General features: G+C 43.7%; 2 protein-coding genes and 1 long non-coding RNA gene across 3 annotated transcripts; 2 read left to right on the forward strand and 1 right to left on the reverse strand.

The window, feature by feature from the left end:
• Positions 1-377: 377 nt before the first annotated feature.
• On the reverse strand, positions 378-5,709 carry WDR77 (WD repeat domain 77). The gene is made up of 10 exons (XM_019514063.1): positions 5,522-5,709; positions 5,227-5,412; positions 3,801-3,942; positions 3,663-3,712; positions 3,317-3,387; positions 2,562-2,616; positions 2,231-2,302; positions 2,006-2,114; positions 1,339-1,407; positions 378-840 (listed from the first exon to the last, which is right to left on the reverse strand). Exons 1-10 carry the CDS (start codon positions 5,646-5,648, stop codon positions 681-683), a joined length of 1,041 nt encoding a protein of 346 aa, XP_019369608.1. The 5' UTR covers positions 5,649-5,709; the 3' UTR covers positions 378-680.
• Positions 5,710-6,205: 496 nt separating this feature from the next.
• Positions 6,206-9,739, forward strand: ATP5F1 (ATP synthase, H+ transporting, mitochondrial Fo complex subunit B1). The gene is made up of 7 exons (XM_019514064.1): positions 6,206-6,248; positions 6,345-6,387; positions 6,498-6,643; positions 7,039-7,202; positions 8,396-8,521; positions 8,862-9,041; positions 9,434-9,739. Exons 1-7 carry the CDS (start codon positions 6,221-6,223, stop codon positions 9,503-9,505), a joined length of 759 nt encoding a protein of 252 aa, XP_019369609.1. The 5' UTR covers positions 6,206-6,220; the 3' UTR covers positions 9,506-9,739.
• Positions 9,740-10,929: 1,190 nt separating this feature from the next.
• LOC109295296 lies at positions 10,930-14,080 on the forward strand. The gene is made up of 3 exons (XR_002096719.1): positions 10,930-12,366; positions 13,307-13,374; positions 13,736-14,080. It is a non-coding gene; the product is annotated as an uncharacterized LOC109295296 (long non-coding RNA).
• The last annotated feature ends 754 nt before the right edge of the window (positions 14,081-14,834 follow it).

Raw genomic sequence — 14,834 nt, forward strand, 5'->3', positions numbered from 1 at the left:
GCACAGAGCTCCATCCTCTTCAACACCAAGTATCTGAGCATGTAGATGTCTAGTAATATCCAGTGACTTGCAGATATGCTCCCCACTCAGCCTATTAACAGGATTCAGACACTTGTACAGAGCGAACATTACAGGTTGCGTTACGGACAGGAATAGCAAAGCCTTTCTATGCTATAAATACTAAAGCAAGGAGTCCTGTTCATTTGACAGGATTAACGTACCATGTGCTTGTAAATCCAATTATTACAGTAATTCCTGCTCAGGCAAGGCCCTTGTACCAAGACGCTACTGCAAGACTTTCCACAAAATGTCATTCTGTTACTTCAGGAAGTGGTTTGAAGTGGGAAGAAGGAAAAAGAAAAAAAAAAAAAAAGAAATCAAATCCTTTATGGTTTTATTTCCTTTTACCTAATTACAATTTCCCTGCAAATCCTCTGTACCTGGTAACAGAAATTTTTTGTATGTCACGTAACAACGTTGTCCCAAGGTGACTCCAAACTCTGTCAAGGGGGCTGGTTTGTAATTAGCTCATGCCTACAGCACAACTGCTACAGGAACTTTCTTCTTGGTCACAAGCTCTGAGACCATATGGGCCATGCCCATCCCTGGCTGCATAAGCCAGCTCCAACTACAGTTGGAGCTACACCAGGGATGAATCTGGACCTGTAAAGTTTATGAAACTATTCCTTTATACTGTTGCTTTCAGGATTTTTGCCACTCTGCATTGGAACCATGTGATGCAACACCTGATGGTCCCATCCCACCGTTGTGAGTGAGGCGTTGTTCACTGGAGACCAGGATAAACCTTTCACAAAATCTCGATGAGAACGATTTCTGAACCTAGAAGAGAGAGGAGACACTTAACTGGGTGAAGCAGCTTTCACAGCAGCAACACTTTAAGGGTTCAAGCCTTTCTACTTCACACTGGGAACTCCTTAGCTGCACTATTAATACCGAAATAAAAATAATCGCCTGCACGGACATCTCAGCGCGGACATAACCAAGGCTCAATTCAGCAGGAATCAATCACCAAGACATTATGAACTTTTCCATTATCTCCCTCTCACCCAAACAACAGACATTCCGTTTAAAAACAAGAGAGAGAGGAAGAAGGGAAGGCGGTAACTACAAGGCATTTGGTTTGCATTTCCTTCCTTCACTTATTACCAGACCCAGCCAATTCCATTTATGCAAGACCTTAGTAACAGAACAGATTAACCTGCCTCCCCCCGGGCAGGATTTCCCAGATTTCTGCAGGCTTTTTTCCTTTCTACTGTATATAAATGCTTAACAATAATTTCATTTAATTTAGCAAGGCTAAAAACCAGCAACACTTACACTTCTGAAAGGCTAGAGTCAAGAACAGCTACTGAGCAATCTTCACTGATTGATGCCAGAAGAGGGGAACTGCAGAGTAAAAAAAAAAGACTCCAGTTAAGGCTGCCTTATACCTGAAAGCTTGGAAGTAAGCATTACAAAATGCATGCGTTTTAATAAAGCAAACAACGGCTGCAATGCAACACATTAAAGTAGGATATTTTCATCACCACTACCAGAGAATACTGTTGATTCACAGAAGTGAGGAAGGAAAACAGGGACAAGAGAATCCAAAGGAGTCCATGTATCACCATCAGCCACAACACCTCCCAGTACAGAACACAGCAATAGCCCTTCTACGGTGCTGTGCTGCATGAACAACCCTCCCAAGTAGCTCTCACGCCAGAATTTAAAAACTGGATGAACACTTTTAAGGTGAAACGCATGTTCATGGCACTGGGAACACTATGTTTTGTGAAAAATAAAGTGTGTTTAATAGCATTGTGAATGGAGAAGAAAAACTTGGCTTTAACTGGCTACTCTGAATGTCCTTCTTTGTTCCATCAGAGACCATTAAACCTCTACAAGAGATTGGGACCAAGGGTACTCTGAGAAGCAACAGACTCCATCTACCAGCGTTTAAATGACCTTATGCATTTTACATTTTTTGTATCATCACAAAAATTACCTGTGTGTAGAAAATGCAAACCCAGTAACAGTTTGGGAGTGCACAGCAGAGCTGAGAGCAGAATCTGGGTTCTTTGTGTCTACCAGAGCAACTGTCCCGTTTTCATCACCTTTGAAAGAGTGTGGGAGAACAGCCATCAGAAAAGAAACAGAGTGCCAAAAACAAAGCCTGTGATTGGGAAGTAGTCTACAGGGCAGGAACGTTAACAGTAACACTGTTTCTTACCCAAAACAAAGGTGTCATTTTGCTGTGGATGCCACATGACTGAGGTAGGTAGATAAGTAGAGGCACTGCAAACTGTAAGCAAGGAAAATGGGGTGAGTGAGAAGAGAATGGTGAGCTCAGAGCTATCCCAACACTACTGAAGTTCTCTCACTTGCTGACTGGCTAAGATTAATTATTTAAAATGAGCGCACCAACCCAACTGTCTAACGTAAGTGCTATGTGATACATCAACAAAATATTAATGTCACGTAACAGATTTATCCGCCCCGACTCCCTACCCACTTGAAGACCTGCAGAAAAGGTTAAGTACCACACAAGCATAGAGACATACCAATTCGAGTAGCTGGCTTGGGGCATCTGGTATCCCAGAGTAAAATCCTGTTATCCTAGAAAAGCAAAATTAGTGAAAAAGAAAATGTTTTATGAATTTGGCAACCTCAGATGTCAATGATTAAAGCTCAACCCTGGGACTTCAGAGCTCTAGTCAGTGCTTTGCCACTGACTCTCCAAGGGCTCAGGTAAAACACAAACTCTGAGCCTTCATTCCTTTTCTGTGAAGCGGCAAGAGAAATTCCCATCTACCTCATGCACACATAAAAACTCTCAAAAAATGTGGAATCCACCAAATAGCAGCTTCCACAGTTTGAGAAGTGTAAGAACTAGAGTTTATTTTTGTAAACAGCGTGTCCACTGGGGATCAAAAAGACCTTTAAAAACATCCACAAATCATGTCTTAAAGCTCAGAAAGGTGCAACAGAAAGAGCCGTCATATCTCCATTTGACACCTCTAAAAATGGAGGTGAAATGACTTAATATTACCCAGGTGGGAAGCCAGTGCCGTAACTGCAAACAGAACAGTTTGCATTAATCACAAGGATATTTTTTTCCTTCCCAATTCACGTCATGGAATTCCCTCCACCGTAGACATATCAAGACACCATATCTCAGTGCACACGCTGTACTGCAACAAGGTACAAAAATCCTGCGGTTGGCTACTTTTCAAAAATGTACCTGACTTTTTTAACTGTCGAATACATGTTCAAAGTAGTTTATACCAGCTAGACTCAGACACCAAATAAGGCTTACCTCAGCACAGGACAGGAACACAGTATCCTTACCAGGACAGGAAGCCACACATGTCACTGAACTAGAATGAGCTATTTAAAGGAAGAATGTGAAAGGTAAAGAGGTTGAAAAGCTGGCAACATGGATCAAACCTGGATACAGTACTCAGTCAAGGGCTTACAGAGGCAAGACATCCAAAGTAAGTAACTCTGGGCCATAAACCAGTGTTGTCTCCAGTGAGACCTCACATCTGAAGTGCAGTGCAATTTATCATGTGAGGAACAACTTCACTTGAACCTAAAACCCAAAGCAGCACCCCCCACCCGGCAGAGCGGAAGCAAAATGAACATATCAGCTTGACACTTACCTCTGTAGGAGTGTAGTGATGTTTGCTGTGGGATGTCCCACACCTTCACGCTATGAATCAAATACAGCAGGTTAGAAAGAGCAACAGCAGATTCACTTAAAATACCAGATGAGAAACAAGAGTACAAATGACACTCACCAGAAGTCTTTGCTGCCACTAACAGCCTGAGTGCCATTATCCAGAATGCTCAATGTTGTCACAATGTCGTCATGCTCATATTTAGAGAATTTGTTCACGATGAGCGTTTCATTCTCATCTAGCTCCCAGAGTTCCACAGCGCCTGCAGGAAGAGAGAAAATTTGCCCATTTTATTAACAGGGATTAGTCGATACCTAGCACACACAAAAAGAACCAAAAAACAGGCAGAGATGTTGTCTGATGAGGAGCCCCATTTGCTCTGAAGGTCCCAGCACCCAACCAGATGCAACCCAAGCAGAAATCACCTCCATCCCAGAAATGAGTAACAATTCAACGCAACAAAACAACCCATCCTAATTGTATTAGTAACAACATCTTGCCTGGTCCCAACAATATGGTACTGCTAATACAGGTAGTCCTCGGACTTCTGACACAATTGGTTCCTGAAAACCGTGTCTTAAGTTGAAACGTTGTAACTCGGAACCAATTTTCTCAAAAGAAACAATGTTTTAAATGGGGGATTGGTTCCTGAACCAAGGCCTGATACCCTATTTTCACCAAAAATACCCCAGAATTTTGTACTCAATCAATTATAGAAGAGTAATACAGGTACATGAATGTATTTATATTGTAAATAGCAATCATATTGATTTGGAAGGACTTCTTTGAGGTGACTATGCTGGACTTTTTGAAGGGTTCTTGGCTGGAGTCTTCTCAGGAGTCTTGGCTGCAGGTTCTTCTGGAGATGGACACTTTCTTTAAGAAAGCAGACACAAGGAAGTTTGGACAGATGTTCTCCAGAGAAACGGGTGACACAACGAACCTATTCGCTGCTGTGGCACTGGATCAGATCAAGCGTTGTAAAGTCCAAACTGATGTCAGAAAGTTGAAACAGGGTGTCACTTTATAAAAGCTGTAAGCGTGAAACACTGTAACTCAAAAGCTTGTAAGTTGAGGACTGCCTGTACATGCAACCGAACCGTTAACGACTGCAACAGCTTAGTGAAGGACATCAATGCAAACTCTCAATCGGCTACTCCAAATTATCCCTCTACTAAGATAACGTGACCTTTCCCGTCTTACCAATGGGAAAGATGCCCCAGAACTCACTTGGGAGCTCTTGGACATATAACCCGGCATCTGGAGCACTAAGCCTACACCCAAGGCTTTGTCTGCAAGCGACCAGGAACCACAAACACCCAGCCCAGGGCTATGCACGAACAATTAAGGATTGTCAGCCTCTACAAAGCTTCTCTGTGACATCTTCTTGTGACATTTTGAACGCCTGCACGTTCTCACACATCTACTGGTGACGTTATTCCCTCCAGGCTGTCGGCTCCCCTGCGGCGGCTGTCAAGACACAGCGCCTTGCACTCCCAATGAGGTCGACGTGCCACCCTAGAGCGCTGCCAAAAGCTTCGCTTACCCGAATCGGAGGCCACCAGAATGCCTTTATCGGCCACCCACTGGAGATCGGCGATGCCCGCTTCCGTCTGGACTCCGGCGGAGCAAAACCCTTCATTCGGGGCCCTCGCTGGGTCCTTGAACACCCAAATGGAGCCCACCCAGCAGCGCGCGTTCAAGCTGGAGGCGCCGAGGAGAAGGGTGCCGTCTGCAACAGAGAAGCGTGGAAGTGGCAACGCCTCGGCCCCATCGTGAGGGCGCCTCAGCCCCCCACCCCGCCCTTCCCCCTGCCAGCCCGCGCGACCACACCCCCCCACCTGCGCGGTAGTGCGCGCCCTCCAGGTGTCGCTCCATGCAGGCTGGCGCATTGGGCGGGATGCTCCACTCGGGCGCGGGCGGGCCGCGGCCGCCTCCTCCCGCGCCCGCTGGCGCCTGGTCCTGCATCGCTGCGGCGGCAAGACGCGGCGCGGCTCCACGTGCAGCACGAACCAAAGACCCCGCCCCCTCCAGGCCCTCGACCCGCCCCCTGCTTTCGCGAGACTGCCGCGAGGTCTCTTCTCGCGAGACTTTTAGAGAAGGACACAGTATTTTTCGGTTACTTCCCGCGATACCGCCCTCCTTTTCCCCTCCCCCAAACTTTTTAGCTATGTTTCCTCTCGCGAGAATCTTGCAAACGGACCTTCTTATGCCTCTCGCGAGACTGCTCTCCCCCTGCTTCTCGTTCGCCTCCTCTCGCGAGACTCTCTGCTTTCCCCATGCCTTTCGCGAAACTGTTTTCTTCTCGTGTCAATCTTGCTTCCTCTCGCGAGACTCGTTCAGGAGGCGGGGGAGAAATGAGAGAGCCCCCTCCCCCCCCCCACACACGCACATCTCGCGAGACTCTCCTCCCCGCGCGCTGATAGGGACGGTCCTTAGCAGTCATCTCGCGTGAGCAAGTGGGTGAAAGTGTCTCGCGAGACAGCGCAGCTGACGGGCGCTGCCATCTTGTTGCCGGGGGTCGCGGGGACGCGGGGAAGATGCTGTCCCGCCTGGCCCTGCGCGCCGGTGAGCCCGGGGGGGTTGCCCTGCTCCGCCCCCTTCCCCGAGGTGGGTGTGTGTGGCCGTCCGCCTCGCTGAGACACTCTGCTCTTCTCTTTGCAGCTCCCGGGGTGCTGAGAAACCTGTCTCCGTCCTTGTCGGCCGGGTAAGGGGCGGGGCGGCAGTGACCGGGGTGGGGGACTGGCCTAACGGCAGCCCCCTGCTTGTCCCGTCCCTAGATGGGGTTCTCTGACGGTCCTTCTCGGTTCCTTACAGTGCGTTGCACGCCGCGAGGAGCTTCCATGGCGGCCAGCCGTGCCTGGCCCCCCTGCCTCCGCTTCCGGAGAGAGGAGGCGCCGTGCGCCATGGATTGATCCCCGAGGAGTTTTTCCAGTTCCTCTACCCGAAAACGGGAGTTACCGGTAATGCTGCTGTACAGCGTGGGTGCGGGGCCGGCTTTCAGCACTGAAAAGATGAGGCCTTTGGTCTATTGTGTGAGTTACGGGCTTTGTCCTGCGTGGTAGGCTTTCTGAGATGGTGAGAGCCCCTAAATACCCTTGTGCTGCCTGGGCCTGGGATTTGTTAGAAGACTTCATTAAGTTTCATTAAGCCACCACATTTCCTGACTCCCTGCGAGCCACAAGTTGAGCCCCCTGCTGTAGAGTCTAGGTTGTTTTGACCTGGCAAATCACACAGTGTTCTTGTGTAATAGTAATATGATAAAAAGAAACCCCAAAAAGTCGTCATTGTTATTGTCGTCGTCATTATTATTATTGTTTAACTAAAACGGGCTTGTTTTTTTTTGTCTCCTTTCTAGGACCGTACATGTTGGGGACTGGGCTGACTTTGTACCTGGTCTCCAAGGAGATCTATGTCTTTAACAATGAAACAATCTCTGCTATGGTCTTTTTGTCGCTTGTAGTCTATGCAGTGAAACGATTTGGGCCTAGTGTAGCAGCTTTTGTTGAAAAAATCAATGAGGTAATTCCAGAGGAGAGTATATAATTTCACCTTATGCTGACACTTGGTGCAAAATATTTCCAGAACTAATGGCCGCCGTCCTTGGCTGTGAAAAAGCTACCCAGAGTAATCTTGTTTTTAAATACTTGCAGTTCCTTTTAAATACTGTTGACCTTTGTTTCTAATGTTGGTGGCTTTTTGCCCTGAAAATGTATGTGGCACTTTATGACCGGGTCAGTTGTGCTAGCTGCATTTTACTAGAAGAATTATTTAATCTAACAGCATTAACAAGTTTCCTGTAAAGTTTCCCTGGTGACTTGACAACTTCAGACTACTTAAATTTCAACTGCTATCTTTGAGCCTTGGAGGGGTTGAGGGTGGGGAGAGAGAGAGAACTCCTGTCAGAACCATAATTCCAGACTTTGGTGGATAACAGAAATTAGCTGAAGTCTTATGCGTGTTTACCAGGTATCGTTTTGTAATGTGCATATTTCACTGCTATACAATTTAGAATTGTACTATTGACGTTTTTACATGTGGTAGATATTGTGGAGAGATCCATGTATGTAAGCTTTGGCTCGCAAGTCAATAGATAAACCTTCTTGAAGCAGGACTTAATGTGTTTTCAAAAGTGACTTATATCCTTGGTGCTTAAGTCTCATAAACATTTCCCATCGACTTGCAAACTTACACATTTCAGATGATTAGTTGCATTGGGAAAACTACTGGGAACCTTGATAACCACTGGAGCTACTTGGTTTCCCAGGCTGTTTAATATCATTCCCTGGCACTAGTCAATAGGGAATATTTTCTGCTTAATGCATGCTTATTGCTTACCTAAACGTAATGTAAATGCATACAACTGTCCCCCCCCCGAGTCTTAGCATGGGCACAGTTCCTGTGGGAGCAAGTTTAAGTTGGTACAGCTGCATCTGCGTTAGGTTTTGTAGCAGAATAGCTGCACATGTGAAAAAAGAACTGTATCTGTGACTGCCATAGTTGGGCCTGGTTTCTCTAACAAGCTTAAACCGGCTTAAGTTGTGAAGCCAGTTTTTGTTCTTCTATTTGGGCTTCCTTTAAAACCTGACATGGGTCATTTATTGAAACAGCTCTGAAATATTAAGAACACTTTGTTATGAAAAGTCAGGGTTATGATTGAAATTTCCCCCTCATACACTTAACCTCTTAAAATACTTTCTTATTTCTACTTGCAGGAGAAACTTGCTCAAGTATCAACTATAAAAAATGATTCAATGAAAGCTTTGGAAACAGCAATTGAACAAGAAAAGAAAGAGCAACAGAGGATTGCAGGCCGCAGTTACATCTTTGATGCCAAGCGGGTGGGTTGCCTAAAATTTTATCTTTCTCCATATTCGTGGCCTTTATGACAGGAGCACGGAGTGTTTCAAACAGAAAATGAGCAGCAAACCATTGTAATATATATGTTATAGGCAGGGCTAATACTAGAGTTTGTCACATCAGTAATTCAGCTGAAATTGCTTTATCAAATCCAAAGACTATGACAAGTTCTTCTGGACATCACATGCTCAGTCACTGTCATATCAGCCTTTTTGCTATTGTTTATTGGGTTTTTTTCTACAGTGGTATAGCTGTAGTAGCTTCTTTCCTTTTGTTTAAAGCTGACCTTTTAATTTATTTTGCTTTTCTTTTTTTAACTAGAATAACATTGCCATGCTGCTGGAGATTAACTACCGAGAGAGATTGCTCATGGTGTACAATGAAGTGAAGAAGCGGTTAGACTATCAAGTTGCTATGCAACATCTGAAGCGTCGTAAAGAACAAGATCACATGATCAGCTGGGTAGAGAGAAATGTTGTTCAGAGCATCACGCCTCAACAGGTATTTAGAAGAAAGTTATAGGTTCTGGTTGTTGGCTCTGCTTCCTGATGCACAGTACAGGTTCCCAACTGCTTGATATCGTTGGCCAAAAATAAATCTGGATCTCTTTGTGCTGGTCTTTCTGGGGCAGTCATCAGGAGGCCAGAACAGTTAATTTCTTGTCTTCTGAATTGTCCATTGCTTGCCAGCACTTGAACTTGGATGGTTGCTGCTGTTTATATTGTCCTGATTTTGTAATGTGAACTGTGAATCAAAGCCATCTTAGTTGGACGCTGATTTTGTGTGTTTGGGCAAAATGTGATTATGGCTGGGATGCGTATGTTGCCCCTTGAAACGTGTTTCTTAAGATTCTGTTTCAAGGCTTCTGAAAGCTGTTTCTTCTTGTCTTGCAGCACAAGGAAAGCATTGCCAAGTGCATCTTGGACCTGAAGGCATTGTCGAAGGCTGCACAAGCAGCAGTATAACTGCAGTGATTCCAGACACGTCTGTGGTTTCTCTGACTTGCTGTTGGAAGCTATAATTCTGATTCTTAATTAAAATTTAACTTCTATCAGTGTGACTAGTGACATGGTGATTGCTGTCAACTTAGTGTGGTCTGTTTGTGCCGATTACATTTTGACTTATACATTCATTCATACCAGGGATTCTGCAGAATTCTCAATATCTAACTTGCTGTATTAAAGCCAGATCCCACTTCATATTGTTTAGGTATCGACTCCCCATGTGTGACCAATCCTATTTTATCTCTTTGTTTTGTTGTGTTTTGTTTTTCCTTCAGAGTCAAAATTTTACTCTTCCATCCAACGTGCTGAATTGTAAAGCACTTTGCTCATCAATGGCTGTTACTGTCAAAGTGTTCGCAGTTGTGGATCTTAAATAAACAGAAGCGAATAGCAGAAATCGGGCCCTGGGTGAGGGAGGAGGGTTTATTGCAGTATTCGGACGGCATTGGAGAATAGCGTCTTCATCTCTAGAGAAACAGCTCCATTACTCGCTCAGATTTGTTGCTTCATAAGGAAACATTCTCATGGGACTGTGGCCCAATTTCCTATTTCGAGTGTTCCTGCTTGCAACGCTGATGTAATTAAATGCGGTTGCTTCAATATACGTGGACACTGTTCGTCCTTGGAAAGCAGCAAACTTTAAGTCCCACTTCAAAGTTTTATAAGTGTAGGGCCAGATAGTAGGAAGTGGGGAGCAAAAACTGTAATCCTACCCATTTTTAGGAAAGGTCCCTATAATCTGCTGGAACTATTCCGTTTAAAAAAATAATTAAGTATAAAATGAATTACTCTTTTATACAGAATAGTCTTAATCTTATTTACTTTGTAGCAAGTACTGATATGATCATTGATATTGCATTGTTTTCATACTCTTTGTTCTACTCTCTTCCTGAAAGAGTAGATGTGCTTCCTATTTAAATGTTGCCAGAAGAGTAAAAGAGGTTTCCTCCAGTACATGCAACCTTTGACTTACTATAGTATTGTCTGACTTAAAAATCAGCTGCTGTCCTTGCTTCCATATCCGTTGCTGTCAAATGTTCTCTTCGGTGGTGGTATGAGCACAGTATCCTAGGATCACAACTTGTAGCTCATCAGTGAAATGTTCAGAGTAAGTACAGTTGAAGAGGGTGGCTTGGGGTAGAGGTCTGTATCAAAGAGGATATGATCTCAACTGTCTGCTTTGTATGGCAGCAGACTATTGCAGGGGTGACTTGGTGGCAGCCTATAAGTACATAAAGGATGTGCATCAGGATCTGGGGGAATGCCTGTTTACCAGAGCACCCCAAGGGATGACGTGGTTTAATGGTCACAAACTCCTGCAAGATCATTTTAGGCTGGACATAAGAAAAAACTTCTTTACTGTCTGAGCCCCCAGGGCCTGGAACAAACCCCCCAGAGGTGGTGCAAGCACCTCCTCTGGACACCTGTGAGAACTTTTTGGATGTTTATCTCTCTGGGATCCTCTGACCCCTGCTGACTTCCTGCCCCTTGGGCCGGGGGGCTGGACCCGATGATCTTACAAGGTCCCTTCCAGTCTTAATGTCTATGAAAGTAAAGGACAAAGGGGAAAATAGTGACTAATCTCATAAGAAACCTTTTCAGTCCAAAGCAGGTGCAACTGTTTCCTGCAACCTCTGTTTTTGGGGTGGTTTTTTTTGTTTGTTTCCCCCTTCGCTACCCTGCTAGCTTATAGTTCCTGTATCTACAGATTGAGTTGAACCGGAAGTATGAGAACATAACTTTATGTAACAACTATTTTGCAAATGAGTTCGCTACAATCATCCCATCCACTGTAGCCACTGTAACAGTTGTACTACCCTTGTAGACGTCCAGTTTCATAGAGGAAAAAACTGTCTCCAGCCTAAACTAGACTTTTTTCTTGATCAAAAACTCTAACCTAATTTACTTAATACAGAAATTATTTTCTTGGGATACAATGAGCCCACAATCGGGCTGAGATCCCAAACCTAGCAGAAAAATTTAAATTTTAAATTACCACTGAATGCTAAAAAGTCTAGATGGCTACATTTACCTTGCTTGCTTTTCAGCCTATTGGATTATGGGATGCAGACATTAGGCAAGTGCCTTCCACATCCTGGAATTGGGAAAAGGATTTGTGGAGGGGACAGCAATTCTACTGAAACTTACTTAAAGGGCCTTCTCCTTCCTCAAACTTTTTTTTTCAGACTTAGTGCGTTTCTGTCCATGTTTACAAATCACAGTTGAGCAATGCACTTAATGCAAATGGCTATCAGAAGTATCTTGTTGAATAAGTTCCTTTCCATGTAAGCAATGAGACTTTGAGATGTTTCATGCTTTCTGGCATAGGTTTGTTTTTGATACACCTGCGTTGGTCACAACTTTTAATTTTTAGAAACTTATGACCTGCTTTATTTTTTTGCACACTGAATTTAAAATATGGATTTATGGGGCTTGAAAAACCAGAACATTCTCCAGGTCTCAAAAAAAAAAAAAAAATCTGAACTCAACCTTGCAAAGAGAAACCTGGGCAGCTGCCTTACTTGAAAATATGATTGTGTTTAATTTTGGAAGTTCCTAAAAGTGTGTTCTTATTTTGTAATCAACCTTCCTGTATCTTAATTTTTGCAATTGCACAACTTCCCTGTCTTCAGCACTATGTTCTCTCTCATCCAAAAGCTGACTGCTGTTTTAACAACTGAATGACTGCTGTTGTAGATGTTGTAAAGTGTCTGTAATTACAGACTGATTTGCTTTAGAACAAGGAATACAAACTGTGTGTGTAGCTGTTAAAACAGTGGAGCATTTTCCTACTCGGGTGGGCAACAATTTTAGGGTACAAGGTAAGATGTTGCTATTTCATTTCTCAATTACCAGGGAAAATTTGGGGTGTTTTTGTTTGTTTGCCTTTTTTAAAGGAATAGCCAGTGACTATATTTATAGTGATTGTAGAGGAAAATGAGATGCACTGTTAGTGTAGCTTAATAAGGCTAGGAGCTTACTGAGATCTAGTGAGCTGTGCTTATTAATTACAAGAATTGCCTGCATTTTAAGCTTTTTTTGCACCTCATTAAGGCTGTGAAATGAGCATTTCATTTATATCAAATGTCGACAGAAAATGTTTTTTAAATAAAAAATCAGTTTTGTAAAAATAACTTTCTGATGGAAAAAGTGTTTCAAGGAACACTTTCTGACCTGCTCTAGTTGTCATGGCTGCTACAGAAATGTATGTGCAAAATTTTCAGACAGAAGAGTAGTTTTTAAGTCAGTATTTCCCCTTTTAATAGTGAAACAACTACTAAGGTTTATTTTATTCATTGCCTGTGCTTGGGTGCTATGTAAACTCTGGTAGTTAGAGCAGGGAAGTAGGATGGTTCTCTTCCTGGCAGCTGCTGACCTACAGCCTTTACTGCTCATATATTTACTGTCTGATATGCCTCTCACACAGCAATATGGTTAGTAACACTTTCTTAGGTCACAGATGTGCCATGAGATTCAACCCACTTCTGACTTTTTGAGCTACTGGGAAGAAAAGCTTAAAAAAAACAAACGAGTCAGAATGGATCCAAGCTTTCCCAGAACATGGGACTCTTTCTCTAGACCCAGATTTTCAGTTTCTAGCACAAACTTCTAATAGTATCATTATAACACTTGGAAGACATCAGATCTCCAGGAGTCCGATAAGGACCGTTAGAACAAACTTAATAAAGTTGATCAATAAAGCTCTCAGAAAACAGGAGTGGATCGCAAACAAAGTAATTATTTGCCTGTTTTTCTCTCTAGTTTTGCTTCTTTCTCCTTGTGTTTGAAGACGATGGGAGGCTCGGGTTCAAAAAGTAACCCAACTTCAGGTAACTTCCTCTTGCTCTGTTGTGAGCTGTGCTGGGAGGGCCGTATCAAAGCTGGTGTTAATATATGGCTACACTTGAATTGTGCAACTCTTCAAGGCTGCCATGTGGCAAAAACGCTGTGGCTCTGTGTTTCTCTTAGCATAGAATATCCCAGCTCTGCTTTCAGTTGCAAGTGTTTAATCCTTGTCACTTCATACAGAGAATGTAAATACATTTGAAGTCCATTGTCATGCCACTCTATATAAACAGCTTTCAAGTGGGGCACAGAGCTTGTGGCAGGATCAAATACAATGCTGGAGAAACGTAACTGGGCTTACAGAAACAGATGATGCATTTTGACCCTCTTTGCATCTGCTTCTAGCACGACCATGGCTTCTGCCCAGCACGACGACTAGCACACCTACTCCAGCCAGCATGACGACTAGCACACCTGCTGCAGTCCCAACAATAGGAGCTAAATGCTGTTCTGATGAGTAAACACAACCTGTTTTTCTTCTGGGTTTTTTTCCAACGTGTTTTCTTCTGTTCTGCCTAGATGTAATTCTGCTGAAGTCCATAGAATTAAATCAAGTCCGAGTCTCTGCTTTTCTAGCTCAAGTCTTTTCCTACTGCTGAGAATTAAGTAGCTTATCCTGTTTTCTCTTGCTTGTTCTCCATATAACTATACCAGTTTGTATTGCAGCTTGAATAGGCAACGGTAAAGCTGTCAATGCTGATAGGAGCATCTGAATGTCACCCTTCCCATCTCATATCATCCTACAAATTTTTATGAGATTCTTAATACTTCACAAGATGAACATCTTGGTCAGCCACCCGTGTGAATGTGGTGCCCAGCATTTAATCGAAAGCTGCATTTTTTACAAATTGCCAGCAGGGGCAGAAATTTTTACAAATTCCCAGAGTGGGGAATTCACATTTTTCAGCAACAGTACCAGACAGTGGCTCATAAATTTGGAAGTTGGTATCTGACACCAAAGAATAGAAGAATTCTGGCACTTCTGTAGCTGCATGTATCCAATCCCAAAGGTTTTAAATGATTCAAATGAAGAGTTTTGAAGTGATGTTGCTGTGTCAGTCCAGTTGTGAGGGGCAAGAGTTCATGCAGGTGATCTCTGTTACTGGACCAACTGCAGCTTTGAGCTGGACACATGCAAGCTTTTTTGGCATCATGGTACTCTTCTTCAGGTACTTTGCAGAAGGATACTGTGATACTCAAAAGATAGTCTGTCTATCCCAACCCTGTGGTTGGTCCAACAAAAGATAGCATTTGCAGGAATGGTTGCCTCTCAAACGATGTGTTGTTGATTTTAATAATTGAATGATGTCTAAATTTATTCCAAAGCCTTGAGTTGTTAAGAGAGGTCTGAGCAGTACTACTGCCATGACAGCGTGGAGAATCATAGAATCAGTGAGTTGGGAGGGCCCTAGACAGATCATCGAGTCTGACCCCCCCCCCCCCC

Source organism: Gavialis gangeticus, unplaced genomic scaffold (assembly GCF_001723915.1).
Source record: "Gavialis gangeticus isolate Ggan-Ray unplaced genomic scaffold, GavGan_comp1, whole genome shotgun sequence".
NCBI classification, from domain to species: Eukaryota; Metazoa; Chordata; order Crocodylia; family Gavialidae; genus Gavialis; species Gavialis gangeticus.

Excerpts from the sequence above, each read along its gene's own strand:
- WDR77 (XM_019514063.1), bottom strand. The coding sequence starts at position 5,648 with ATGCAGGACCAGGCGCCAGCGGGCGCGGGAGGAGGCGGCCGCGGCCCG. Across the intron at positions 1,408-2,005 it reads TTTGCATTTTCTACACACAG|TTCCCCTCTTCTGGCATCAA; the intron begins GTAATTTTTGTG and ends TTTACTCTGCAG. Across the intron at positions 841-1,338 it reads GACTCTAGCCTTTCAGAAGT|GTTCAGAAATCGTTCTCATC; the intron begins GTAAGTGTTGCT and ends TCTCTCTTCTAG.
- ATP5F1 (XM_019514064.1), top strand. The coding sequence starts at position 6,221 with ATGCTGTCCCGCCTGGCCCTGCGCGCCG. Across the intron at positions 6,249-6,344 it reads CCGCCTGGCCCTGCGCGCCG|CTCCCGGGGTGCTGAGAAAC; the intron begins GTGAGCCCGGGG and ends TTCTCTTTGCAG. Across the intron at positions 7,203-8,395 it reads TTGTTGAAAAAATCAATGAG|GAGAAACTTGCTCAAGTATC; the intron begins GTAATTCCAGAG and ends TTCTACTTGCAG.